This window comes from Hippopotamus amphibius, chromosome 9 (genome assembly GCF_030028045.1).
Source record: "Hippopotamus amphibius kiboko isolate mHipAmp2 chromosome 9, mHipAmp2.hap2, whole genome shotgun sequence".
NCBI lineage: Eukaryota > Metazoa > Chordata > Mammalia > Artiodactyla > Hippopotamidae > Hippopotamus > Hippopotamus amphibius.
The window spans coordinates 83,897,686-83,924,880 of NC_080194.1; the positions used below are offsets into that span (position 1 = coordinate 83,897,686).

Genomic DNA, 27,195 nt, shown 5'->3' on the forward strand with positions numbered 1-27,195 from the left:
GCGAGCGAGCGAGCGAAATGGTCAAGTCCTCCTTAACTCCGGGCCCCCTCTCGGGCCTCACCCCTCCTCCTGGGGGCTGAGATTGGAGAGGAAGTGGGAAGGCTCCAATCTGTTCCTCACACCAGCGCCCTCATGCCCCCACCCTTCTCCTCGGCTCGGGCCTTCGGCGCGCCTCCTCCCCGCCCCCCGCCCCGGGAGAGGAGCGGGCGGCGCGGCCGGGCTCGCGGAGAAAAGCCGGGGGCGGCGGGCAGCCTCCGCGCGGCCGCCGGGGCCCGCAGCCGCCCACCTCCGGGCGAGCCAGGCCCGAGGGCAGCCCCGGAGTCCGCGGCGGCCGGATGCGCGAGCGCGTCACTTCCGGGAGGTGCAGCGGCGGCCGCTTGGAAGATGGCTGCGCCCTGTGGCTCGGAGCTGCCCGCCAACTCGCCGCTAAAAATCCCGAAGATGGAGGTGCTCTCCCCGGCTTCTCCTGGTGGTCTGAGCGACGGAAACCCATCACTGTCCGACCCTTCCACGCCTCGGGGTGCCTCCCCGCTCGGGCCGGGCAGTGCGGCGGGCTCGGGGGCAGCGGCGTCCAGGGGTCTCGGGCTGGGGCTGGGGGGCCGCAGCGCCGCCTCGTCCTCGGTCTCCTTCTCCCCTGGTGGCGGCGGTGGCGGGGCTGCGGCAGCCGCCGCCGCCGCCTGCCGGGGCATGTCGTGGACTCCAGCCGAGACGAACGCGCTCATCGCAGTGTGGGGCAACGAGCGGCTGGTGGAGGCGCGGTACCAGCAGCTGGAGGGAGCCGGCACGGTGTTCGGCAGCAAGGCCCCCGGGCCAGCCATGTACGAGCGCGTGTCCCGGGCCCTGGCCGAGCTGGGCTACGAGCGGACCCCGTCCCAGTGCCGGGAGCGCATCAAGGTAACCGGCCGCCCGGCCTGGGGCAGCGAACCAGAGGCAGAGAGAAGGCGGGGAAGCGGGCCTCGGGGGCGGGGGCCGGTCTGAGCGCAGGGCTCCCCTCCGGGGCCCGGTGGGCGATTCGCATCTCCTCCGCCTTTTTCTTCTCTCCCTGGGAAGGGGGCTTTTTTTCCAGATGGCCGCCAGCCCGTAGGTTTCCTGAGTTTGAAGTTGGGCGTGCCTGCCGCCGCCCCTCTTTCTTGCCAATTGAGGATGTTCTTGCGCTCTGAAGTTGGTAGTTTCTCATTGTGCGCCGGGCGGCGGTCCCTATGCCGCCGGCGCCTCTCGCCCACACTGCCGGGGCCCCTCGCTTTGTTCCGGGCCGGGGGCTCCCAGGCAGAGGCTTACCGGCCGGAGCGGGATGGAGCAAGGGTAGAAGAGGGGGGCCGCAGAGCCCCCAGTTTAGGAATTTTCAAGTGAGTGGCAGGGGCAGAGCCGTACGAAAGGCGCCTTCGGACGATGGCCTTTGTGTCAGTCGTCTGGCTTCTAACTTGAAGGGCGAGCAAGTCTTGAGATGCTTTCGAGAATTGGAAAGGCTCGATTGTAGCCAGGTAGCATATTGCTGTCGTGGAGTTGGGAGCACAAAGTTAGCCTGGCTGATAGTTGGTCTGGCATTTGGAGTTCTGATGCCTTCAGAGTTAGATTGGCTTGAGGTCCTGCTATGTTTCTGAGTAAACTCCTTCTTGAAAGCCAGTTTTCCCCTGCTTGAGCTGTTGTGCTGGATGCGATGACAAGTAAAGCTCTCACTGTGCATCTGGCCATCCTTGTGTACCTGAGGGTTTAAATGCAAAGGCTTACTTTGGGCTAGAAATTTTACCTCCAGCCGTTACCGTTTTGCTATTCCTGTTGACTTTTAATCTAGGAGTTCAGGTTTGTAGTATTGGTAGATGTGGAGTTGTTTTTTTTTTAGGTAAGCTGGTTCCCTCTTCACAGTGTCTGCTAAAAGATTCTGGTAGGATTCTTTCGCCCAGTTTTCACGAAACTACTTCTTGTTCAGAGTTACAGTATCTGTGTGCTTCTTTTCTGGCAGGGATGACACTTTTGGGGGAACTCCTTGGGGGGTAAAAACCCAGTAAGAACTATCGTACTCACATTAGAGAAGGAGATTGCTCCAAAGTTCCAGAGATCTTGGCTCAAGTAGTTTTCATCTGAGGACACTGTTGCTTAGAAAATTCGGTCCAGAAAGCAAGGTATTTCAAACCTGTTAACTACTGTTCAGGGAATTTGACACCCATTTCTCAATTACAAACTTAAATTGATTTACCTGATAATGTGTGCAAGGATGTCATTAAAGTAGTAGTTTATAGACAAAGATTAAAAGTAGTAGCTAATAGTTTCCACTGTTCTCTGAATCTCATTCGTTGTTCTATTCAAGGTTGTGAAGGTTAAATTGGGGGGAGAGTTTTTGCATTGTGCTGTTTAGCATGTACCCATGAACTTGTCGAGTTTAGAAGTGCACTGTAGGCATTTGTAATTGTTTTAGCTTGATATTGATTTTTGTCCATAGGAAATTTCCCAGTCAAGAGGAAAAAGTGTGTTATCCAAAACTCACTGCTTATGAATGTCACTGATTGTAAAATTGTTTCACAAATAACCGGGACATCTCTAGTTGGGTTGCATGTTTGTCCAGTTATGAGAAGCATAACCTAAGGCAAGGAAAGGAGATTGAGAATTTTTAAAAGAGAATCGTTTTATCTGTCTCCAAACAAATAAGATCAAATTGACCTCAGGCTCTTAGACTATCTTGAGACTATATAGAGGATGGTGATGAGTTCTGTGATCCACAGCAGCAGTTGGCAAGGAGGGCAGATAACTGTTTTGTTTTCTTTTTTTAAGTTCTCTACTCCTTAAGTCTGATTTCAGCCAAGGAACCAGACTTCTTCATTAACAGTGTTGGTCTTTCCTGCCAGAATTTTAAGCTCTGTAAGGACAAGTTCTGGTCTCTCTTATTCACAACACCATTTCTAGTGCCTAGCACATAAGTAGGCACTGGGTACATATTTATTAAATCCACCAAATAAAGTTTAGAAGGAGAATTTTGGAAAGTAAAAATCTAGAGCAGTGTCACTCAAGCTTTAACCCCAAAACATAGACTTTGAAACCCAATTTGAAAAAATATTGCATTAAAAACTAAGCTCTGTTCCTCTAGGAGACTTAATATGAATGTAATCTTAAGCGTAGAAACACATGTGGTCACTGAAATCATAGCCTTACACAATTATGAGGTGGCTGTCTAAGTAATCCAGATATGTTTATGAAAATAAAAACAGGACCTTAGAAAATTCTCAGAAAATCCCAAACCCCTGAAACAAATCTTTAGATCCCAGTTTCAGAAATGCCAATTTAGAACAAGTAGTTCAGAAATCTCTTTCACTTCATCCTGTTAAAGAGAACTGCAAAAAGAAATTCAGTAATCCTTTTTGCTTTAGAATTTGCAAAATAGAAACAAAGTAGTGCAATGAGATATGGACCTGGAGGAACATTGTGTACAGACTAAAGTAGCTTACTTAAGTGTGGACGAATGTCAGAGGCTCCCAGGGAAGGAACACTGCTTGCGTCAGTTACATATGTATTTAAATATCTATGACAATTCAATTATGAAGATCCAGTAAATAATTTCTTCTAAGCTTGAAAAGAAGGATGATATATAGTAACTTCAGTTTTTCCCTGAAACTTTTCCCTTAATCCTAGTTTCAGGGGCTTCCTAGGTGGTGCAGTGCTTAAGAATCTGCCTGCCAATGCAGGGGACACGGGTTTGATCCCTGCTCCAGGAAGATCCCATATGCCGCAGAGCAACTAAGCCTGTGCGCCACAACTATTGAGCCTGCGCTTTAGAGCCTGTGAGCCACAACTATTGAGCCCATGTGCTGCAACTACTGAAGCCCACGCACCTAGAGCCCGTGCTCCACAACAAGAGAAGCCACGGCAGTGAGGAGCCTGCACACCACAACGAAGAGTAGCCCCCACTCACCGCAACTAAAAGAAAGCCCAGGCACAGCAAAAAAGACCCAACACAACCAATAAAATAAATAAATAAATAAATTTATTTTAAAAAAAAGTCCTAGTTTCAATATATTGATATAGCAGCCTTCACCTCATCATATGATATCAACAGCAAGCTGAGTCCTATCCCAGCCTCTCCCCTGACCACCTTCCTGGACAACCTTAAAGCATATCACTTCCCTTCACTGGACTGTGCCTCAGTCCTCTTATCTATACAGTGAAAGTATTAAAGTTTTAAATATTGAAATTGAATTTTGCTACCAAAGTACTATTTTTAAATACTATCCAAGTGAATATGTGTATTTCTAAGCACACAGGATTTTAACTTTAAGTCAGATATAAACATTTTTTTTATTGCTGCAAACACTTTCATTTTGAAGTCTGACATGTCCTGTTATTGGTATTTGTTCAATCATTTGGATAAAATGGTTGTGTTTGAGACTACCTTGCTACACATGTTATCGTTTGGTTCTGAAGTTTTGTTGCTTTTTGTTTGTTTGCCAGGAGAAAATTAGCCCGCTAATTTTGGAGTCAGATAAACAAATAGGTGATTTTCTGTTCTTTTCTATAGGCCTTGTCTTCATATATCTCCATTCACCAAATACTTGAGTGTTTACTGTCTGCTAGGTGTTAGGATGAAGAAAAGAACTGTGGTATACAGTCCAAGAGCTTACAGTGCAGTTGAAGTCTGTATACACACATCCAGGAGTTAAAAAGTTGCACAAGACAACACAGGGGATGGTATGCAGTGCAGTACCTGATTAAGTGTTGAAAGGACAAAAGCAGATGATAAGTGTGATGACTTCAAAGGAGGGTGAGATCTCAGCACAGTCCATACAGTAGTAGTTGGAAGACCTATCTAGGCTTGGAATTCATGAAAGCATTCACTTCTAAGCCAGATGCTGTATTCACACTTCAGTCAGTTAATCTGATGCACTGCAAACTTGTTCTCAAGTCCCATATTTTTGGGTGTTCTCCAAAAATTTGCCTCTTGAGAGTTGGCTTTATGTCTTTGAAACAGATGTGTACTTCTAGCTCTGCCTGAAGATGAAATGCAAGGTGATTGTATGACCTAAAAAACTTGTCTTTATTGGATCAATGCTGGTTGCTCATCAGATAAATTTAAAAGTGGTAGGGAGTCTTCTGTCTAGCAAACAAGATGATTAATTTTTTTAGGGACATTGCTTAGATCTATTCATCCGTGATTCATCATAATCTTTGGAACAAATGTTGTACTTTAGCAGACAAATCACAGTATTTGGTCTTTCATTTTAGCTATCAAGACTTCTCATTATTTGTCTGCGAGAACCAATAGGGCAATGATAACTTGGAGCCAAAAGATACCATTGTCTCTGTATGAGCACTTTAGGACTCTGTCTGTCTCTGAGGACTCCTCTCTGGTGTTTGCAGACAAGACTTTCCTTCTGTGTTATCACTGAAAGACTTTGCAGAAATATGGTATACCACTCAAAGACTTCGTAAGAAAGATTTAGTCAGATTTGTCTCCTTCCGTTTCTCTCATTCCCAAGCCATTGCCACCCAAAAGCTTGTGTGTTCCAGTTTTTTTGTCTGCTTTTGAATGTGCCAAAGGCTTGATATGTATCCTAAAAGAATACCTTGTCCTAGACTCCCAGCCATACCATTTATATTTAGGCTTTCAGTTTGAGAGGCAAGGGATCTAGTAAGCACATGTTAAAACTGTGCATGAATAGGTATCTGAGTTTATTTCCTGGTGTTTTGGGAAGTATACTGAAGAGTGGAGTGAAGTATTCTGGATCCTCACTAAGAGGATATGAAAAGGAAAAAATATTAGAAAACCCATAGTATAAAACAGTGCTGTTCGAGAAAACTTTCTGGAATGATGGAAATGTTGTTCTGTAGCTGCTGCAGTTCAGTGTGATAGCCGCCAGCCACATGTGGCTATTGAGCTTTTGGAATGTGGCTAGTGTGTGTGAGGAACTAAATTTTTAATTGTATTTCATTTTCATTAATTAAATTTTAAATTATAAATAGCTGTCATTCAGATTATTAAAGAAGTCTTTGTTTTATGAAAGGATTCTCTTGGCTACGTACTGAAACCTCAGATCCCAAGGTCCTTCTTCTTGCCCTCCCTGTCACTTTACCCCTGAGTAGGAGGAACCTTGATAGAAGTCAAGAGATATGGTCCACCAACATAGGAAGAGGAGCTTTTCCTATGTTGGAATGAAGTATTATAACCTCAGTTGGCTGGGGCAAACCATGTCATATTCTTGGTCCTCTAGGACAATGCTGTCCAATAGAATGGTCTATGGTATTTGAGTGTTCCCTCTCTACACTGTCCAACAGCCACTGTTCAGTAGCCACTGGCCACAGGTGGTAATAGAACGCTTGAAATGTGGCTAGTGTGACTGTGAAACCAAAGTTTTAATCTGAATTTTAATTATTTTAAATTTAAATAACCATATGTGGCTAGCTAGAGGCTATTATATTGGCCAGAACAGCTTTGGAATAATGGTGTTCAAACTTTTTTGCTTATGTACTCCCAAAAGAGTTTTGAAATCCGTGCACTCTCTTGAATATTCTAAAGCTGGCATTAAAACTTTTTCATCATATATTTGAAAGTTTATGGGACTTATTAAATCTAGTATAAGATGAGTAAGATGAGGATTGGCTGTAAAATTTATCAAGTAAGGTACTCTGAATCTGAAAGATTCACCCCAAATTCTTATCTATAGGTTTTATCAAATGTATCTTGAAAATGTTGATGATCAGACAATATTCCACTTACATTTAAAATAAACAGTATCACTGGCCTATATTCCTTTGGCTATTTTAAATTCAGCAGCCAAGCTTCATGCCTAAAAAGTACATGCAAGACTAAGAATGACAGGAATCCCTAAGGTTTAAGGTGCCTTGATCAATCATTAAAGAAGGCACATAGGTACCACAATTAAAGACCACTGCTTTAAAACTTTGAGCATCTTTTCAATATCTTTCTTGGCTTATGTAGAGGGCCTGGGCCCTTGAATTCCACTGCCCAATAGGAAACAGGAAAGAGGTGTGGAGCTTAGCTGTTGGCTAAAGTCCAAGCATCTGGGGGAGGATTTGGAAATCTTACCCATTCCCTTTCATCAGACTCATCTGACAGATTCTTCACAGGGTTTCTTTAAATAGTAAGGTCTGAAATAAGGACTTAGTGCCTCCTGTAGGAGGCCCTCGAAATACAGCAGTGTACCATTTACCTTCAAGGCAAGGAGTCAGGCTACTAAAACACCAGTTCGAGTGTTGTGAGCACAGTCTGTGTACTGTGTGGATGTTAAGCTCATGGTGCTGCAGGCACACACAGCAAGGGCATGTCAGTGTAGGCTTTCAGGAAGTGGATCCTGAAGGTGATGTGGGACTAAATTGGGCAGAAGGAAGTAGAGAGATCAGCAGTTGGGGTAAAAGTCCAGAAGCAGCATAGCCCAGAATAGCGCAAACTGCAAATACAGTAAAATCTATTTTGTCCAACAATCCAAAGTTGGAAACGTCCAAATAATGCAGTTCCAAAAATTTTAAGCAATCAGCCATTTAAAAACTGATGCCTTTCAGTTGAAGAGCAATTTGCCATAGTGCATGAAGGTATGCCATAGACACCATGAATGGCTGGTGGTGTCATCAAGGACATGTCAAAGGGTGGAGCCCATAGTTTTGGGATAACAGCAGACATACAAATTTTAGAAATTCATAGGTTTTGATAAATAACTTTTTTATACTTTGAATTACAGTTATGCAAATATTCATTATATCTCTCATTCCTTAATTTATATGCTAGAAAGAAAAACCAAAGCAGTGCATCTTTTTGAACATACAAGAAGAAATATATTGTACCGTGTCCTAGTACTTACATAACATATATAGTGCATAAATATAACATGTATATGTATAACTGAAACAAATTTCACAAAAAAAGCTTATATAGCATTTATTTTGTGTCATGCATTATTCTAAGTGCTTTACAAATAGTAACTTATTTAACCCACAAAATGACACCATACTTAACTGTGCAATACACTCTGGCATGTTCTATTCTCTTTGAACGCAGGTATTCTAACCGCAGGGCCTCCTAAGTGACACAAGTCTACGGTGCGTGCCTGCACCTGGCAGATTCTCTCTCTCCAGCCCCCTCCCCACACCCTCCTCCCTCACCAGTGCTTTCCAGCATGGCCTCCCCTTGCACCCCAGCCCCTCTGGTACTTCATCTTTCCTCTACCCCAGCCACACTCTCAGTTGTCTACAGACTTCCCTCACCTAAAACAGGTGCAAAGAAAACCTGGGAGGATGGGGGTGACCGCACCCACTGGTATTGGGCAGCAGGCTTACTCCTTGGGGACTGGCAGCTCAGGGTCACGTTGGTCCCCACATGGGGCACGCCCCGGAGGCGGCAGGATGGAGGAGCTGGAGGAACTGGGGGAGGGGAGACAGGTTAAAAACTCACATCCAAAAAAACTCACATCCAGGGGACCAACAGCTCCCCCTCCCCCATTCTCACACGCTGACCCTCTGTCGTCTCCATTTGCCCCTCCCCCAACCTTCACACTCAGTCATTTGTGGGGGAACCTGCCTGACCTCCCATGGGTGCCTCTCACTTACCCAGCACATTGAGTTCTAAAGTTTTGCTGCTGTGACCTCGAACAGTGCCTTGACTGTCTTGTAAGTTCACAGAACAGAGGTAGGGCCCAGAGTCTTTCTCCTGGAGGCCCTGCAGCCGCAGTGACACGTTCCGGGAGGGCATGGGGTAGACCAGGGATGCTCCAGGTTTGCTTGATGTGACCCCACTGATGTGCGCCAACACCTGGTGGGGGGCATGACACCTCCCCATTATTACATGCCTGCTCTGTGCCCAGGGCTCAGCTAGTCCTTCTCCCTGAAACTGGGGGTCTTCACATGCCCCTCACCAGCACCATCCCCTCTCACCTGTACCAGCTCTCCATTCACCCCTGTTCCTTAGCCACCCTCTCACCACCATAGGTCCTCTGCACCAGAACAGGTGCTGTTCCTCTGGGCCTTGTCTGTTCATTTCCCGCTTGGGGTGTTTAAAAAGGTGCCCACTACCCATTAAAACTGATTGACCAACCTACTGATGGGCCAGAACCTGCAGTTAGATAAAAGAGGAATAGAAGAGAATGAGGTGAGATCAAGTTTTTTCAATTGCTGTGCTACTTTAGACTTGAGGTATCAAAACTCCAGAAACATCATTAATTTGGAACAGATCATGTCCCAGATGTTCTGGTGAAGTGTTTTATACTGTGTAGTTCTAGATAGCTGGAACCTAGGGTTTGAAGGAAAGGGTGAAAGGAGGAGGGAAGTGGTAAGAAATGAGACTGGGAACATAAAGGGGAGGTCAGATGATGGGCTAAGGAGTTTGGACTTAGTATCCTAAGTTATCAAAGATTTTTCAGCCGGGGGGTGACATGGTTCATCTTAGGTTCTAGAACTGGCTGTAAGGTGGAAAATGAATTGGAAAGGTTGAGACTGGAAGCACAAAGATCATTTAGAGGCTCCTTGAGGTGAGCTAAACAGGAGGTGAAATAAAACAGCGGTAGTGAAAATGGAGAGACGAGAGCAGATTTCAGATATACCAAAATTAGTGGAGCTGTTTCTGGGAATCTGAAAATTCTGATTTACCGGATTTATTAGATCTTAACCTGGCACACAACTCACTATGTACTTCTCTACCAGCTCACACAGAAGATTCCTAGTTGTAGTCCTCAGAGATCAGCACAGTACTTCATAGCTTAAGTTTTAAGAGTTGGTTCTTTTTTTTTTTTTCTTTTAGCCTCACTTCATGGCATGCAGAATGTTAGTTCCCTGACCAAGGATCAAACCTGTGCCCCTGGCAGTGGAAGTGCAGAGTCCTAACCGCTGGACCGCCAGGGAATTCCCTAGAGCTGGTTCTAGAACCCAATGAGATGCAGCTAAAACACTGTTTTAGGGCACTCCTGTCTGTGTTACATCCAGGATATACACTATACAGACTCTCTTGATTCAGATCTAAAATTTCAAACGTTAATTGTCATGCAGGCACTCTGAAGTATGCGTATATCACTAGGATGAGGTAGAATAGTAGTCCCCCACCCCCTACCCTTTGGATGGTTGTATCTGTGTAATGTTCACAAAATGTTAAAAAAAAAAAAAGGGAGAAAAAACTTCTTGAGTTTCAAAAACAAAGACCAGTACCATAAAAAGCTATAGCTTGTATACAGTTGATTGTTAGGATTGCCCATTGATTATTAGGTGCTCTTTAATTTTATTTCTGTTGTGGGGTTTATGCAATGTGTTCTTCTGCCTGCTGTCTACCATTGCAAAAACTTCCTTCAGTGTTCCAAATGAATGCTTAATGAATCTGTATCTCATGTGCTGCATATGTTACAAATTATCCGGAGTTTGTAATCTATGCGGAGTCTTCCCCCCTATTGTTCTGAATAATGGAAAAATGTCTGCATATTGGAATAAGGCATGTATTTAAATCTGTATAATCTTACCTATTTGTAGTTGAGAGAGTCCTTGAGAGCCAATGGAAATACTTTTTTTTCTTGGCACTAATCAAGTGAGTGTTACCTTGTCACTTAGTGAGTAGGATGTGGTGTTATTTCTTAGTAAAATACAGACCTGTGTTTATTCTCAGACATTTTAGGAATAACAGCCATCATCTTATTTTTATACATGTGTTCTTGGCTGTATTCATAAATTACATTTTTTAAGCTACCAAATAATATTTCATTCAATATAAAGTGATACAATAAAATGGAAGTTATTTAACCTAGCTGTTTTCTAGTTGCATTTTCTCAGCCTCTGTAAGATGACTTTGTTGTAATAGCCTAAATTTTTGAAACTCACAGTGTTGTTTCTCTACTATCTACCTTCAGATTACTTCATTTATCCAAAAAGTCAATTATGTTTGTACTTGATATTATTAAAACCAGAATAAAGTTCATATCTACCAAAACCTGTTTTTATCATTATTATTTAAAATTTACAAATACTTTTCTCTAAATGGATAGAACTGGTTCATGATTTAGAAGGAAGAGTGTGATAGGTTAAAAAGTACCTTGACCTTATATTTGACCTCTCAACTGCCATATACAATCTTAAGAATTTTTCATTCATTCATTCATTCATTCAGTGAAAATCTGTTGAGCTGCTTCTGGGTGCAATGAATAAAACTGAAAAAAAAAAAAAACCCAGTTGCCTTCAAAGAACTTATATTCTGGTAGAAAAGAAGTTGATATTTAAGATATGTTAATTCAAAACAACACGATTAGAAAACTGCTCAAATATGATATTCCTTTATATCAGCCTTACTGACCTTAGAAAGTTTGAGCTACCTTTCATTATGCATAAGAAATATAAATTCATTTGCCTTGGCTTTATTAGGAATGATGTACATGGTTTTATATTATGCCTTCTTGTTGTAATATGTCCAGTTGTCACTGAATTTTACCCCTCCAAGCAGCAAAGTGCCATATTATTGGTATTCACGCAGTCATTAGAGAATAAGCACATCTGTGCTGGTCCTGAAGGTACAGTTTTCAACAGAAATAGGTAATGCTCCTTCTCTCTTGTACAAATTAGGAAACATGGTTAATAGTTGGACTTGAGAAATCAGTTGTGCCAATTTTAGAACAGTATAAAGTATTTTTAATATAAATTATGTAAACCACCTTACAAAATTAAGAGCAAAAAAGCAAGGGAAAGTATGTTCAAGTTCACTATAGCATAATTACGTATCCGTGAAATGTTATTTTTCAAGAAGTGATGGTGAATCTTATTTTAATTCCAATAAAATTTCCATGCACCAAAAAAGAAGTGAGAGGTCTCCATGCTTTTTGTTTTACTGAACTCCAAAAATATATATAGGTTATTCATACTTCTTACTGGATTCATGCCTATCTCCTGCTTCTTGCAAACAGGTTGCCCTGTGAGTGAGGCTAAATCCTCACTCTGATGGGTAGTTAGGTCCTTTTTTCTCCCTTGTTTATATGTCAGTGTGTTAGTCACCATATTCTTGCTAAGACTATAAACCTTTGAAAATGGTTAAATGATTGGCTTTTCACTATAAAATAATAAATATGAGCAAAAAGTTGAAGAAGCTATGATGACATAGCCAGGTGTTCGTGAAACTTGAATAATGTGTGGGCAAAGGCATGTTTGTAATCTTACTTAATATGTAACAAACCTAAATCTAGGTATAAACTCTTTTTACTTATAGATTTCACATGTTATCAAACAAAAACAACTTTATAAAATACTTTAGATACTAATAAAACAAAAAAAATCAAGTGAGCATTCTTTTAATATTGGATGATGTAGTTTAGCTGAAACTTACTTGCTTTTCCAAACAAGGTTCTGATACTGACTGCTACAGTAAGGTTCTTTTGAGTTTGTTATTCTTACCATGTGCTTAGTGATAAAACGTCACTGCTGCTTTTTCTCTACTTGAACTAACCTCTACGCAAGGCACCTGGGTCTCCAAATGGTGTGACAATCATTTTTGTAATAATAAAAAATAGTTAACATTTACTGAGTATAAGCTATTAAGCAAACACTGTTTTAAATACTCGAATGTTTTCATTTAACACAACGAATCTATGATGCGGGTACTGTTATTAGCTCCACCTTATAGATGGAGAAATTGAGGCACAGAGAGATTAATTTGTCTAATGTCACAAAGCCAGCAGGTAGTGAAGCCAGACTAAGGAGTCTGACTCCATGCTCTTATTATAAACACTTGGTTATATTGTCCCCTTGTGACTTTTCAGCCCTCCTTTATTAAAATTTGACAGTTGAAATAGTATTTTGGCAACAATGAAAACATAAATTCATAAATGCCCAAAATACCAAAATCACATAGCAACACCCAGATGGACATCATTGTGCTCATACATGTTTCTTGTCATAGAAGTGAAAACACAAATTTAAAAAATTCTTGCAGATAATTAACGGTGTCCTAAGACATTATAAACACAATGAAAAATATTGATTTGGAAGTCCCAAGGAAGAATTTAAAACAAGTGTTGAAACATAAACAAGACTTTTATTGTAGAAGGCTCATTCAGTCATTCATTCAAGTCATTTATATAAATGATGGTATTTATTGGACTACCAACTTCTCTTAAAGGAAGGAAGTTTGATATTATAGAAGGAGAAACATTTACGAAGTAGAATTTTTGACAGTAAAAGTGGGTAAGGATGTGGCTTACCAAAGGAGGCCATGGAGTGTCCATTACTTTATGTCTAATGTGTAAATGATTTGGGTACTCTTATCCTTAGAGATGATGAGGATGAGATGGACTGTTTTGTAATGTATAATATAGGTTTACAAAAAAGGGAATATGCATATGAAGAAAGCTAAAAATAGAATCAGAAAATGAGAAATCAGTACAGGGAGTATAAAAGTAACCCAGGTAAATATGGTTACTTTGGCTAAATATTAAAATGAGCTATGAACTTCCTGGCAACTATGGCAAAAAGGTAAATACAGTGACCTTCTGTACTTTAAGTGTCTGCAGAAGAGAAGCATACTAGGTCCTAGTTTTGAAACCTAAGGTGATTTTGCATCAAGGACACTCTGATAGTGACCTTGGATAAGCTCTTACCTTTCTCTTAGTTCTCTTTTCTGTTAAATAGGGATGCATCACATATCTTCCATGATGTGTAATACACTGCCCAGGACCCCTCTTCCAGGAATGAGACACTGGTGCATCCCCACCAGCTGCCTGGAACGCTGATTGGCGATGGCTTCTGGTTGGATTCCTCCCAAGAATTTCCTGTTGTGCAAGGTTAGGCTCCCTCTCCAGTGGCAGCCTGGACCTGGTAACTGGTCAGTGCTGAAATACAAGCCTCCTTGCCTCAATTCAGGGCAATTCTGAAGGGTCATCCAGGTTCCATACTTCACTTTAGGATTAACTGAGGCCTCTGCTGCAACTGTGAGTTACTTCAACTCCTTTCTGTGTTCCATCTTGCTCCTCATTCACTCGCAAGTGCTGTTCTGAAGAGCCCTCTGCTGTAAACCTCCTGCACAGTCTCCTCAGCGTCTGTTTCCTGGAACCCTCTTTTTCAGCATTATTGTAAAAATTAGAAATAATAAATGTAAGCTGCTTACCCCAAATCTCAGCACATGGTAGGCACTGAGAAAATGGTAGTTATGGTTTACTTTCATTGTGTGGGACATTGGGCCACCTATGGAAATTTTTTGATTTTTGTGAAAGGTACAGACATTTTTTCATATGGTGATTGCCGTTAGCAGTCCTCATAAAGGTAAGAGTAAAATATAAAAATGCTACCAAATGAGCTATAAAAAGTGTTATGTTTACCTGAATTTCTTTCTGACAACTTCCTAAAAAAGTTCAGGTTGTCCAAGGACAGGTGCATAAACTTAAAACAGGCTTATTTTCAGGTTTTTCATAGAAAGTTTTTATGTCAGGGTATGAAGATGTATTCTTTTTATGCATTTATGACCTATAGTTTATACCATGTAAATGCAAAAAACAAACAAAACAAAACACAACACACCTCTTTTGAAGTAACTTAATATATACCGAGTTTTAACAGTTGACTGAATCTTGACCTAATGCTTGTATCCAGATATCTTGATGGAAGATTTCTAGTAACCTTACTTTTTAGATGATTTTATTTAGATGTTCAAGTTATTTTTTTCACAACCAAATACATTAAAACTTACTAGTGGGAAAAAAAATCTGTACTGTAAGCTATCTTTGCATCAAAGATGGTAGTTTTTAGTAAGAAAATAACTATAAAACTGAGAGAATCACATGGTCACCATAGGAAAGGAATCAAGTGGCCTATTTCATCTGGGAGCTGCTCTGCGTAAACATTGGTCTCATGAGTAGAAGAAAGTACCTTTGTGTTTGGGAAGCACTACAATGTTGTTAGGATAAAGCTCTGTGAAGATTTTTGGGATGTGTGTACACATGTGCATGTGTAGTGCTTGATCTTTAGACATAGTTGATTATGGAACAGTTAGTGCGTAATGCAGAATGTTTGTATGGGAGGACTTCAAAGATGAATGACTCTCACTGCTCTCCTAGATATGTTTTAGGTAATTTTCTTGAATGTGTTTTTTAGTTCTCACTTACTAACAAAAGTTACCATTTTAATATCATTCAAATGCTACTTTTAGGTGGTGCCCTGGAACGTGAAGTACTAAGAAAAGATTCAACAGAGATGCTAATGTAGCAACGGCAGAGGTGATATAGGAGGTCAGATGAAAATAACCTCTAATCCAAGTCAGTGCTTTACCAAACAACTGATTTTTTTCCCTTTTAGGTGGGGAGGAGGTTCTAGTTATCTGTCTATGGTTGATGACTGACTACCTGCTGCTTATGTCTGAAATAGTTAAGTAGTTCAGTAAACCCTATTTTTTTTTACCTGTCTTGTTCTAAATGGAGAAGCCCTTGAGGATTCCACGTCTAGATGAATTCTTGTATCCCAAAGAAGCGCTTAAACACGACCATTCATACTAGGTATGGCTTATCTAGCATTGCTGCTGATATGAGGTTTTATATGAGTATCTGTATGATTTACATACAGAGTAGAGTTAAAAGCTTTATGGCCATATGAGTATAGTTCCTTGAGCAATGAAAGATGTTTGTTTTTGACAATTGGTATTGTCCTCCTTGAGGGCTTTTTTCTTTATAATCTGAATGGGTAAGACCCTCAACTGCTAGCATGGAAGAAGCTAGAAAGCTTAGGAGTTGATACTCATTGAGAACAAAACTTCCTGAATGATTTGTTCTATGCAAGCATTTCTCTCTTATGAAGATATACTGACCAGTTAGTTATAGACACAAAAGTGAGTTGATAGGCAGATTCGGGATGAAATGCAGCTGACAGAATTCAAGCCTGGACAGTTCCTCCCAAAAACAGGCACCAGAGAGGTAAAGAGCTCTTGGTTTCTGGTGGTCATTCTTCTGTCGGATCCTATTAAAATCTAGGAAGCAACTGAGTCTTTTTTCCTTTTCTATCTTTGACAGAACTACTGTCAAAGAATATTATATTCTTGAATATTTTATTTATTTAATTTGTAAGGCATAAGAAATAATAAAATTTGGACAGTGCTATAGAGCTCCATTTGGCAGATAATCCTGCCCCTCCCCCCAAAGGAAAGTGTAACAAGAATGGTAGAAATTTAAAAATAGCCTTGCCCTCTGCTGTTAGTCCTCCTTTGTTATAAAGAAGTTAATTTGCTTTGCTAATTATAGCTGTAACTATGTTTTATATCCTTCCCTGCTCCTGCTTGTTTTCAAAAGATTGGAGGCTCCTACCTACCTTGAATTCATTGATTTTTATAAATATAATCCATCATTGTGGTTAAACAATGAGTTTCCTGATTTTCTTTGCTAAGAAAATTTTGATCTTGCTAGCGACTTACCACTTTAAAATTACCTTAACTCAATTAGTAAATATATAGTGAGCAATCCTTATGTGATAAGCACTGTTTTGGGCTCCAGAAAACAGCAAACAAGGCAGACATAGCCCCAACCTCATGGGATTTGCAATCTAGTGGAATAGATTTCTTAGGATAAAGTAACATTTTGTGAGTGGCATTTGGTAATTTTTATATGCCAGATCCTTTTGAAGGAATACTTATTTGTCTTGGGGCCCTGGCTCCTCATTTGTTAAATGAGGAATTTGGACTAGATGATCTCTAAAGTTCTTTTCCATTCAAAACTTCTGTAATGTTTTGGAAGTTGGGACCTGGTTTGCCATCAGAGCCTTGGGCAGCTCCACCCACTCCCTGTCAATCAGTATATTACAGAAGGTTTTATAAAAGAGGCACTTGGCAAGGATAGTAACACAGATAGGTAATGAATAGTATTAAGTGCTGCAGGAAAGTCAAATGAGTTAAGGACAAAGTTTGAGGACCATTGTTCTTAGTAACTAAGAAGGCATTGCACCATGACAGTTTCCGTGGAATAATAGATCAGACTTTGATCCCCTTTAGTTAAGGATTGAATTAGTGTAGACATTGCCTGTTCCTTTGAGTCCCTTTAGCCTTCAGGCAGTGTTAAAATGGGGAGATTTAAGGCTTAGGCATTGTCCACTACGGAAGGTAGTCAAGACTTACTTTCCTATATTTGTTTCTAGGTGTGTGAATTTCCCTGTTGTAAGTTGTTACCTTAGGTAATTGATCTAGCATCTCTTTTGATAAGTTAATCAGATAGTGAATGATCAAGTACTATGTGATACAGTTGGGACAGATAATCAGCATAACTTATGAACCATTTATTATTGTTTAATTGCCACTTCAGAAAAAGATTTCTTCCCCAGCAGGTAGGAAAAAAAGCACTATATTTTTGTGAAGAGTAAGTTGATATCCTTGTATGCTTTTACTGATAGAAATTTTCTTTCAAGAAATGGGAATTTTGCTAATTTATCTCTTAAAGGGAATATTAATGCTGCTTTATCTAAATGAGCAGGATACTGAGGAAACTGGAGAAATTATTCTTGAACCGGTCCCAGTCTAAAGATTCTCTCGTAAAACCTATGACACGGACTAAGTCCACCTTATTTTAGGGTTTCTGACTAATACCTATTATATTTTTTTGTGGAAGAAACAACCACATGGCATAGAGCAGAGTTTCTTAACTGAGGGTTCTTATGTGAGCTCTTCAGAGAGTCCATGTTCCCCTTGACATTGTATGGAACAGTTTCGTATGTGTGTTCTTCTGGGGAGGGAATCCAGGACACAAAAAAGTTAAGAACCTCTGCTCTAGAGAGGAAAAGGAAAAGTAAATCTTAAGAAGCAAAAGATTTCTCATTTGCCAAAACTACTGTAGCACTAAGAACGGGGGAGTGTGAAACAAGTGCTGTGGTTTTGGTTTTGGTTTCCTTTTGTTGGGGTTTTTGGTTGGTTGATTTTAAAAGATTTAGGTTGGTTTTAAAGAATTAGGTGATTGGCAAGTCAGTTTGTCAAATTTTAATATACAGAAAACCTAAGAAAGTAGGTAGTAAATGTTCTACTGGCCCCAGATGGATTTTACCTTAAGTGACTTCTTCATCATTAGTTACAGCTTTGTGTCAAAAATATATACAGTAATTTATACTGTGTCCCTAATATCCCTCTTACTGTGCAGATATGTTTTTACAGTTGTCTGCCATTTCAGGATTTTTTTTCCCCTCCCTTGTGCTCACAGTAAGAAAATAAAACTCATTTAAGAAATTTCGAGTCTTTCTTAGAGATATTGAAAAAAAACTCAGTATTGTTCTGTTGCTTCAATTAACTAAGAGCAACTAATTTTAACACTTACAGTAAAGCAGTAGCTTTAGTTTAAAGGAAGAAGATAGACCTATTTCACAAAGGCTTCTTTTGCGTTGCGATACAGATCTGCTTAGGCTGAGGTACTGTTCTTAACACCTTTATACACAGTCACTGGAGATTTGCCCCCAGTGTAATTTCCGCTATCTCTTGTGGAATTATAATACGTAATTTTTAAGACTTTGTTTGTAAATAAGTGTATTCTTTATTTAATCATTTGGGTTAAAGAATCTTAAATTTATCATATTTAGTTGACAAAAGGTTAAGATAAACTATAATATGTAGGCCATTTCTAGGATGGCCAGTTTGACAACTACAATTGAAAATCTGTTTCACTGCTTGTTTTTTCTTATAACATTGTTTCCTACTGTTATAACTAAGCTGTCCTCCCTGCAGTTTGACTGTTTTCATCTGACATCTTAGACTGATCATGTCAGTGTTTTCTAAACAACCCATTTATATGGCAGTTATGCCTTGTTTCTGCTCCTGCCTGTTGTATACCCCGTTCCACCTATAGACAGTTCTGTTAGAGCAGTGGTTTTGTCATGGTGATGATTTTATGATTGTATGAAATGGGGCACATTTTGACAAAATGATTGAGCCAGTAGCAGAATTGGTTGGCATATGCCCATATGATTTATTTAGCTTGCTTCCTACTTTGCCATACCAGGGAAGAATTCTATTCTTCCCACTTCCTGAAAGCCAAAGGAGGGATTGGAGGACACTGAAACAAAAGAAACCTTATTTTCCGCCCAGAGTAGCTTATATGATGTCAGGAAGGGCTTTGATGAAACTACTGGCCCTACTTAAAAATCTTATTTTCCAAGCCTTTCATTATTTTATTTGCCCTTTTCTGAACTCTACAATTTCCCTCTCTTGTAGCTGGTTCGATGCCCAGAACTGAATGCTGTGCTCCAGCTGTGGCCTCACCGGTGCTGAATAGAGAGGAAGAGCCACCTTCATAGCTTACATGTGATTCCTCTGCTTATACAACCCAATACTGGATTTACTTACTTTGGCAAGATAGCTGCATTGTGCACTGTATTTAATGTTACGTGTACTGTAACCCTGGGTCTTTCTCTGCATTGCTGCCGTTAAACCCCCAATCCTGCCAATCTAAAACTCCTGCCTTTGTTTACCTGCCCCAACCCCCACCCCCAGACTCCCCCTTACATTCATCCACAATGAATGTCATCTTTATTCTCTCATTTCCTTTCACTGTAATCTTAAACTTTGGCAAAACTTTCCCTCTGTCTATAAATTGTCAGTTGTCAGCCATCTGATTTTTTCTCTCTGCTTTGGTAATGGGACATCTTTCATGTCTTTCCTCTGGTTTTTTTCCTTTTGTAGTCATTGAACACTTGGCACGGTGGATTTACCAAGCATTCACTTGGCATTTCTTCCACATCAGATACCTTTGGACTCCTCTGATCTGACCACCTGGTCAGGGTGTTTCATGAACTTTGGTTCTTTTGTTCAGATGTTCTTGACTTCTCCTGACCTCTATCCCTATAACTTCACTCAGGATATAGTCGTATCTCACAGTTCTTGTCCCAGGGAGGAGACAGTAATATCAATTTACCATGAACATTTCTAATAAGGAAAGTGTTCTTCATTATGAATAGAATAGTCTTTAATAACTTTAAGCAAATTCTTTCCCTTCTGAGATCTTACTTTTAAAAAAAAAACGCTAGAGCTAAATGACTATAAATTTCTAAGATGAGTGAGGTAAAGGAAGAAGGAAGGGAAACAAGGTTTTTGTGTCCAACAGGAAATGGTTCTTCATGGAAGCTAAGTTGAGGTTCTTGTTGGGTTTGGAACAGCTGTCTAAAATGGGATTCCAGAGCATTATCTTAATCTAAGATTTACAGTAGGTGTTTAGTTGGTTTATTTAGGACTGTTGACACAGACACACAATCACTTACTTGTATGCTTTGGTTAATCATTTAGAGAGTGGAAAGTGTAACCTTTTCTGATTTATTATGGATAAGAATTGGAAGGTCTCCGTATGTCCTTTTTATCCATTTCTAAAGTCCCTCTAGTTTATCTAAATCCCAGTGTTTCTTATAGCAGCAGCCAAGCTAATGTTTTAAGTTCTTACTTTTTTTTTTTTCTGTGTTAGTTGATATATGCTATTTAAACAGCCTCTCCTTGGATCTGAGGTCTCTACTGAACCCAGAAGATACCTCTTTTGTATATTTATGTCTTGAGAGAGTTAAAATCAAATTGGAAATCTTAGCATTATTTCAATACATCAAATTCCTATCATATGGATTTAGGAGTTACCAAACTTTTTTTTTTTTTTTACGGAGTTACCAAACATTCTTAATTCAGACCTCTAGTAGATATTTTACATATCAGCGTATTATACTATTAAAGTGTATTTCAAAAGTACACTACAAAGTAAGAGGTGGCAAGATCTGTTAGGCTTTTTTGATGAAATATAAAATATATCATCTGACTATTCATCCATATCTAGAACCCTTAGATATTGCTAGTTTCCTTATTCATAATTACATACACCAAGTGAAATTTTAAGCTCAATTTGGTGGTTTCAAAGAAAGTAAATCTTTTCTGTGGTTTCCCTCCATATATAGTGTCAAAGATTGGTGGCTTTGCTTATACCTGGATCATCCTAAGTGTGGCTCCTTCCTTCAAAGAAATGTTCATTTTATTCCGTGACTTCTTAAATAACCCTCAGTGACAGATCTGATCGGGCTCCTTTGTGTGCTGAATGCCTTTCTCTAGGCAGCCAGTAAGTAGTGAGCAGTGGCGTGGTTTCCATCTCCATTTATGGCCTTGGAAGGGTGAAAGGGACATGGCTGGGACTCTCCATTTACGGTCCTTGGAGGAGTTGAAAAGAGTGGTTGGGGTGTTCTTGGAGGCAGAAAGTAGACATTGTGAGATAAAAATAAATTGGCAGGAGATGTTTGGAATTCAAATTCCAATCCCTGCAAGGAGGGCAGAGGGCACTGGGAAGGGGAGTGTGTAGAAAGTCAAATGAGATCTGCTGCAGGCATTTGTCTCCTTCCATTGGAAGAGTTGCTCATGACACGTTTCCCAGGTCCATTTCTGATTTGTTCTAGAAAGTTGTGTTATGTGCTTGTGACTGTGCTTTACAAAGAGAAAGAAGGAATACTTTTAAAGAGTGTATCAGAAACCTCACTTCTCTAAGACATCATTTGAGACACCAGAAGAAATCTCCAGAAAGGGAGATTTGAAGCAAGTGCTTATGTAGGGGATAGGCTGGCTGGTTTTAGGATGGGGTGACTCTAATCACTGCTCTGTTTGTGTTGGAGGATGATCATCATATGTGTCTTGTGTTTATTATTCCTTTTGCCCATCTGGATTTCTGGCCTCAAGGGACAGAGCTGCAAAGTATTTGACAGAGTGTCTTCCTTATTCAGAGTTGTTTTAGTTTGGAGAGAATAGATGACATACTGGCTTATGGAAAGTCATCTCACATTCAGGAGAAATTCATAGTCTGGCTAATGTATGTTAATTAAGTCTGAGGAAAACTGGTTTGGCACAGTTGAGTTAGAAAGTATTTGGAGCCACCAGAGAAAAAGGGTCTTGTCTGTCACGAAAATTCTCAGCATAAAACCCAGTAAAGTAGAAAGGAGGTTAGAAGGAACAAAAGGAGGCAGAGATGGGACAGAGAACGAATGTAACTAAACTAAATTTGGAATTAAGGCACAAGGACTGGGACTAAGTCCTTGATTTATCTTTTGAAATATCTTGTAAGATAGCATAAGATGTACCATTAAACTAAGGAAACTGGGCTAATCATCAGAAATATGTGTTAGAAGACCGTGAAGAAAGTTGAAGGGTTGCACAAGATAATAAAATTATCCAGGTTTTATCTGTGGACTTGCATAATGATGTTTATTTGCTGTGTGCTACAAGGCAGAAAAAGAAGTGAAATAATGCCCTTCCACCTCACTCCCCCCCCGCCCCCGCCCCAAAGAGACTTTACTGTCTTCATTTGTTGGTGTGTTTGGCTGGTAGTTTGAGTTGGTAGAATAGTATTATCACTGGCTAATTTTTAGGTGTAGGTATTAGTGTATTGTTTCTTGATAATTGATGTTTGAGACTGGGAATCTGTAGCATTATTGATTTGATCTCTTTTAAATTTTAGCAACTTCCCCAAAGACAGAGTGAGGTAGTAAGGAATATGGACTATGTAAGTAATATGTTTACCAGCTAATTCATTTAGGCGATTGTTTTTACCCTGTATTCCTTCTTAATCAGGAGTAAGGAAGGTTATATTCTTTGCTTTGGGAAATTCTTCTTTCTGTCCTCCCTCCCCTCACTTTTTCCAAATTCTGGGCACAATAGCAACTCTTTTCTTTCTGTGGCAGGTGTGCATCCTATTGGCTGGCTGGTATTTCTTGTTTTCTTTTTTTCCCTTATTCTTTTAAAATGGGGGTGGGGGTATAAAAATATGTGTATGGGATACATGCAATAATGTTGTAATGTTTCTTGTTGTTTAATGGATAATTAATTGCAAAATGTTTGAATTATAACATGTTTGAGTAAATGCTAAATTAGTATTTTTTTCTAATATAATAATGAATTTAAAATCTAGCATTCCTGTAACAATGTGTCTATGTTTGTCTGTCTGTGTCTGTCTAATAGTAATTAATATCTGTGGTCCGTACCTGGATGAGGAAGTACAGCTTTAAAGGAATAACAAAAGACTTTGTGTCTTAGACCCTTCGCAGGTGTTACAGTCGGGTGAAAGAACATGGTGTTGGGAAAAGAAAGAGCAGTTACACATTTGAACAGTTGGAACAGGTGTTTGGTCAGGGAGGATGGGATGCTCAGCCCTGCCAGCCTGTACTTATTAACAGTAGTGGCTTGTACCAGGAGCTGGAGTCAGATGGCAGCACTATGGAGGAGTATTCACAGGAGGACTGGGGAAACCACAGTCAGGATCTCCATGGCTATCCAACAGATCAGGAATTGGGTAAGAAAGCCAGTATCTATGGTGTGTGTGTGCGTGCGTGCGAACATACGTATCTTTATATGTGCACAGGTACTTCATATCTGTAATATCTTCTTGTACCATTCCCACTGACAGCACAATGCATATAGCCAGTCTATTTGGGGGCAATTTGGGCATCCTTGGTTTAGTCTTAAACTGCCAGGCTGGTGCTTGGTGACGTGGGTTCCACAGAATTCTTAAAGACAGAGAAGAATTCCTAATTCTGAGCTGCACAAGGAAGCTCAGTGACAGCCTATGCAATTAAAAATATCCTGGGGACTTCCTAGGTGGCGCAGTGGTTAAGAATCCGCCTGCCAATGCAGGGGATCCAGGTTTGAGCCCTGCTCCAGGAAAATCCCACATGCCACAAATAAGAATAAAGTAAATAAATAAATAATTAAAAAATATCCTGCACCTCTTAGTTCTAAGATAGCTGCTAAGAGTATTGATTCTTGGCTCAACTGGTATAGATATAACTATCTTCTCCTTCCTTTATCCCCAATACTTTTTTTTTCCTGTTTGTGATTTGGAAAAGGTCCCTTTCGAGGCCTCAGTCTGAACAATAAATGAAGGGAAGCCTTGGTTTGAAAGGAGCTGATATTTGAGCATTATCAGGGATCATACTCCTTTAAACTTCGTAAAGGATCCCATCCCAACATTGGCTGGAATGATTTGTTCACAGTCTTCACATTAAAAATGGAAAATAAAACTCCTGGCCATCAAATCTAAACTTGTGTGGATTAATTAAGAGGGTATATGTAGTTGTTTTTCTCCCCCCCCCTTTTTTTTGCAGTAAATGCTCCAATTTTAGTTTTCATAATTTGCAAGTACTAATCAAGTTTCTGCTGCAGCCTTTGTACATTCATAGCAAGTTGTGTAATGAGCGCTTACTTATAAATAAACGTTCCTACTCTCCAGTGAAGTACTCAGGCAGCCCCCAAGGAAGGACAGATAGGATTGGCACTATAAATGTGCCTCCCTAGCTTAAGACAAAAGTCCAGGGGCACTGTTTTACAGAACTCCTGATGACAGAGAAATGCTTAATTCCAAAGAAAAAGGATTAAATGCTAATATTTCTTGCAAATGCTATTTCTAAAAAAATATCTCTCAAACATTGGAAGAGAGGGGGAGCGAAGAAAGAGGTTGGAAAACAGTAAGACTAACACAATGTAAGAGGGAGAATTGATTATTGGAAAAATAAAAAGGGCAGATGCTAAGTGATCACTACCTCTTAATTTGAAAATGGTTCTAAGGTCAAAATTACTTTGGCATCCTGTAACTCTGGTTTTGCTGGAGAGAGTTAAGTCACCAAAACCTTTGGAAAAAACTAACATGCAGAGTATATTGATCCTGATATTAGTGGAATAATTGCTCTGTAAAACCTACATAGAAAATCTAAATAGAATTATTTTCATTCTTGTTCCTTTAAAAATCATGTTTGCCATGAAATTAAGCTTTAAGTTTCTAGCTAGAAATCCACTGGTGACCTTGAAGAATTTATACTTGTAGAGCTGGTCTCTGATCTTGCATATAAATGTCTGCATCTCATTATATGAGTTATATTTATAAATCTGGCATTGGACAGTGTTTGACACTAGAATTAAGTTCTCACGTTGGAAAGGAGGAAAAAACAGTAAACATAGAGCTACTTAGCTACATTAAACGTATGCCACCACTTAGGAAAATATGATTTTTTTCAAAACCTCTGTTTTTCAGATGAAATACCTGTCACAAAGAGAACATTAAAAATAAAACAAGAGTCTTCTGAAGAAGCACAGTAAGTAGATGTTCCACCTTTCTACAAAGTGTATTTACCTAAGTTTAATGAAAAATGTCTTGCTGTAATTAGACATGCTATGAAAGTTACAGCCATGCCACTGAGGAAGCCTGTCCAGTTGTTCTTCCTCATCTTTTTAGCCTAACTTTTCTAGTGGTTAATGCAAAATGTTGAGAATTTTGTATACAACAAGAAGAAATAAATATATGAAAATAAGCCTGTTTATGGTATTTGCCTGTGTGTGGATATGGTATTTGGATGTTTAAATACCATACAAAGATGAGTCACAGGGTCCCGAGTTTTCTGGGGTTAAATGAAATGATAGGAGGGCCAGAGGGACACTTAAACTCCTTATAATATTCCATTTTGGGAATCAAAAAGCAAGTTCTTAGGAACTATAGGGGAGGCCCAACTGATGTAACTGGGCATGAACTCAAACTTCATAGAACTGGTGTCACCAATCTCAGACCCCCTGAACTTTCCCATGGTTGGAACTTCAGAAATACAACAGATAGTCCTCAGGAACTGCTTATATAACTGGGTCTCGTTCTCTTTGTGCTGCATGGCTGTGAAAAGCTAGTCTGAGGCTTGAGCCCAGGGAACTTCAGGCTGAGTTCAGATCAGTGGGGCAGGAAACCGACAGACTCTGCCGAAATGTCCAGTGTGGCTGCCTCTTCTCCAGGTTTCATCTTATAGGGTGAGGAGGTCCTAAGAGACGATTCAATTCCCAGTGTCTAGCAGTTTCCTCAGAACTATTCCATACTGATGATTTAGGGCTATGACAGTGCTGAGTAAAATAACTTCATTTGGCCACTGGATTTTTTCACTCTCGGTATAGGTGGGATTAGCCTGAACTAGCTGATGTATCCTGTAGTCAAACACACCATCCTTCAACCACGAGGAAGAGTCACCACTTATTTATCAAATACCTACTGTATGTCAAGCATAGGGACACAGCAGTGAGCAAAACAGATAAAAGCTCTGCCCTCCATCCCACCTCCTTAACCTAGTTCTCCTTGAGATCAGTAAAATATTTTAAAAGAGGACAAGGAAGAATGGTGGCTATGAAAGATGACTTTAAAGCATTGACCCATGCGGAAACGTGGTCCTATGCCTTGGCCTCAACAGGCACCACAGTCTAGGTATTAGAACAGTGGTCGAGTGCCTTTGTACTCTGAGAAGAGAACAGTCCCCAGAAATGCAGTGATTTCATCTAGATGGCCACTCAGATACTTGAGCAGCTTTCAAGACAAACTAAAGTGCAGAGGATATGTCCAGGGCGGTCTCTGGATCAAGAAGTAATTGATGACAAAACATTAGCTCTTTGTAATCTTGAAAAGAAAGTCAAGGAAAGTAAGAGAGAATGACTATGTGGAAGATTCCCCAGTTTGTTCCAAAAGCTCTTCTAGAAGGTATGAGAATTTAAGAGGAAAGTTTCTAGGATCTGTCTCCTTCCAAGAAGCTGTTAGCAAACCACCATCACACCCTCTTTTCTTGCCTGTGTTTGATTGTGAGTGTGGTAGTTGAGTATTTTTGTAGCTTAAACCTATGATTGATGTAGAGTAGAGCGTAATTGTTTGTTGCTAAGTTAATATTTAACAAACTTCAGTCTTCCAATATCAAAAGTTGTACCCTACCTGAGAAACAAATATCCTCATGTATCCATCATGAAGTGTCAGTTGGAATTACATGTATTAAGCAGCATGTTAAACAAGAATTTCCCTGCACTTTGTCTTATTTTTAACTGTCCAAATCAAAATTGAAATACTTTCTATACTTTTTGCTTCCCTTTATAAAATATATTTTAGAAAAATCTCAATTCATTATCTGGAACTTTTCTCTCTTACAACCGAAGCTTAATAATGGAACTTTTCCATCTGAGTTCTCAGATCTTAATTCTGTGCTAAACTGACAGTTCTTTTAAATTTGGAGTAGTAATTTATTTCAGACAAATGGAAGAAAATGTCCTTTTTTCATGTTTTTGTATCAGCTCAATCGTCATAATCAGTTGTATATTTTCCTACGGCCAGCATGTATGAGCCGAACTTACTGAACTTCCAGAATTTCCAGGTTAGAAATTAATGTGTTCATTCTTTTAAGTGATACTGGTGACCTTTCTGAAAACAGCATCCTTCACCTTCTTTTGGTAGTTAGGTCTGCAGGCCATCATATGCACTATAATAGCCACTTCAAAAAATA

General features: G+C 40.0%; 1 protein-coding gene across 10 annotated transcripts in view; it reads left to right on the top strand.

The window, feature by feature from the left end:
• The first annotated feature begins 228 nt into the window (after positions 1-228).
• MSANTD2 (Myb/SANT DNA binding domain containing 2) overlaps positions 229-27,195 on the top strand; it is a 28,869-nt gene continuing 1,902 nt past the window's right edge. Inside the window, exons 1-4 of one of the 10 annotated variants that reach the window (XR_009055527.1) lie at positions 254-894; positions 19,115-19,204; positions 22,946-23,029; positions 23,102-23,118. Coding sequence is in view for 8 of the 10 variants with exons in the window: in XM_057749597.1 (XP_057605580.1) it covers positions 385-894; positions 22,946-23,201; positions 24,936-24,996 (827 nt within the window). In the remaining 2 variants the exon portion in view is untranslated. The other 9 variants (XR_009055526.1, XM_057749598.1, XM_057749597.1 and 6 more) reach the window with 9 other exon arrangements.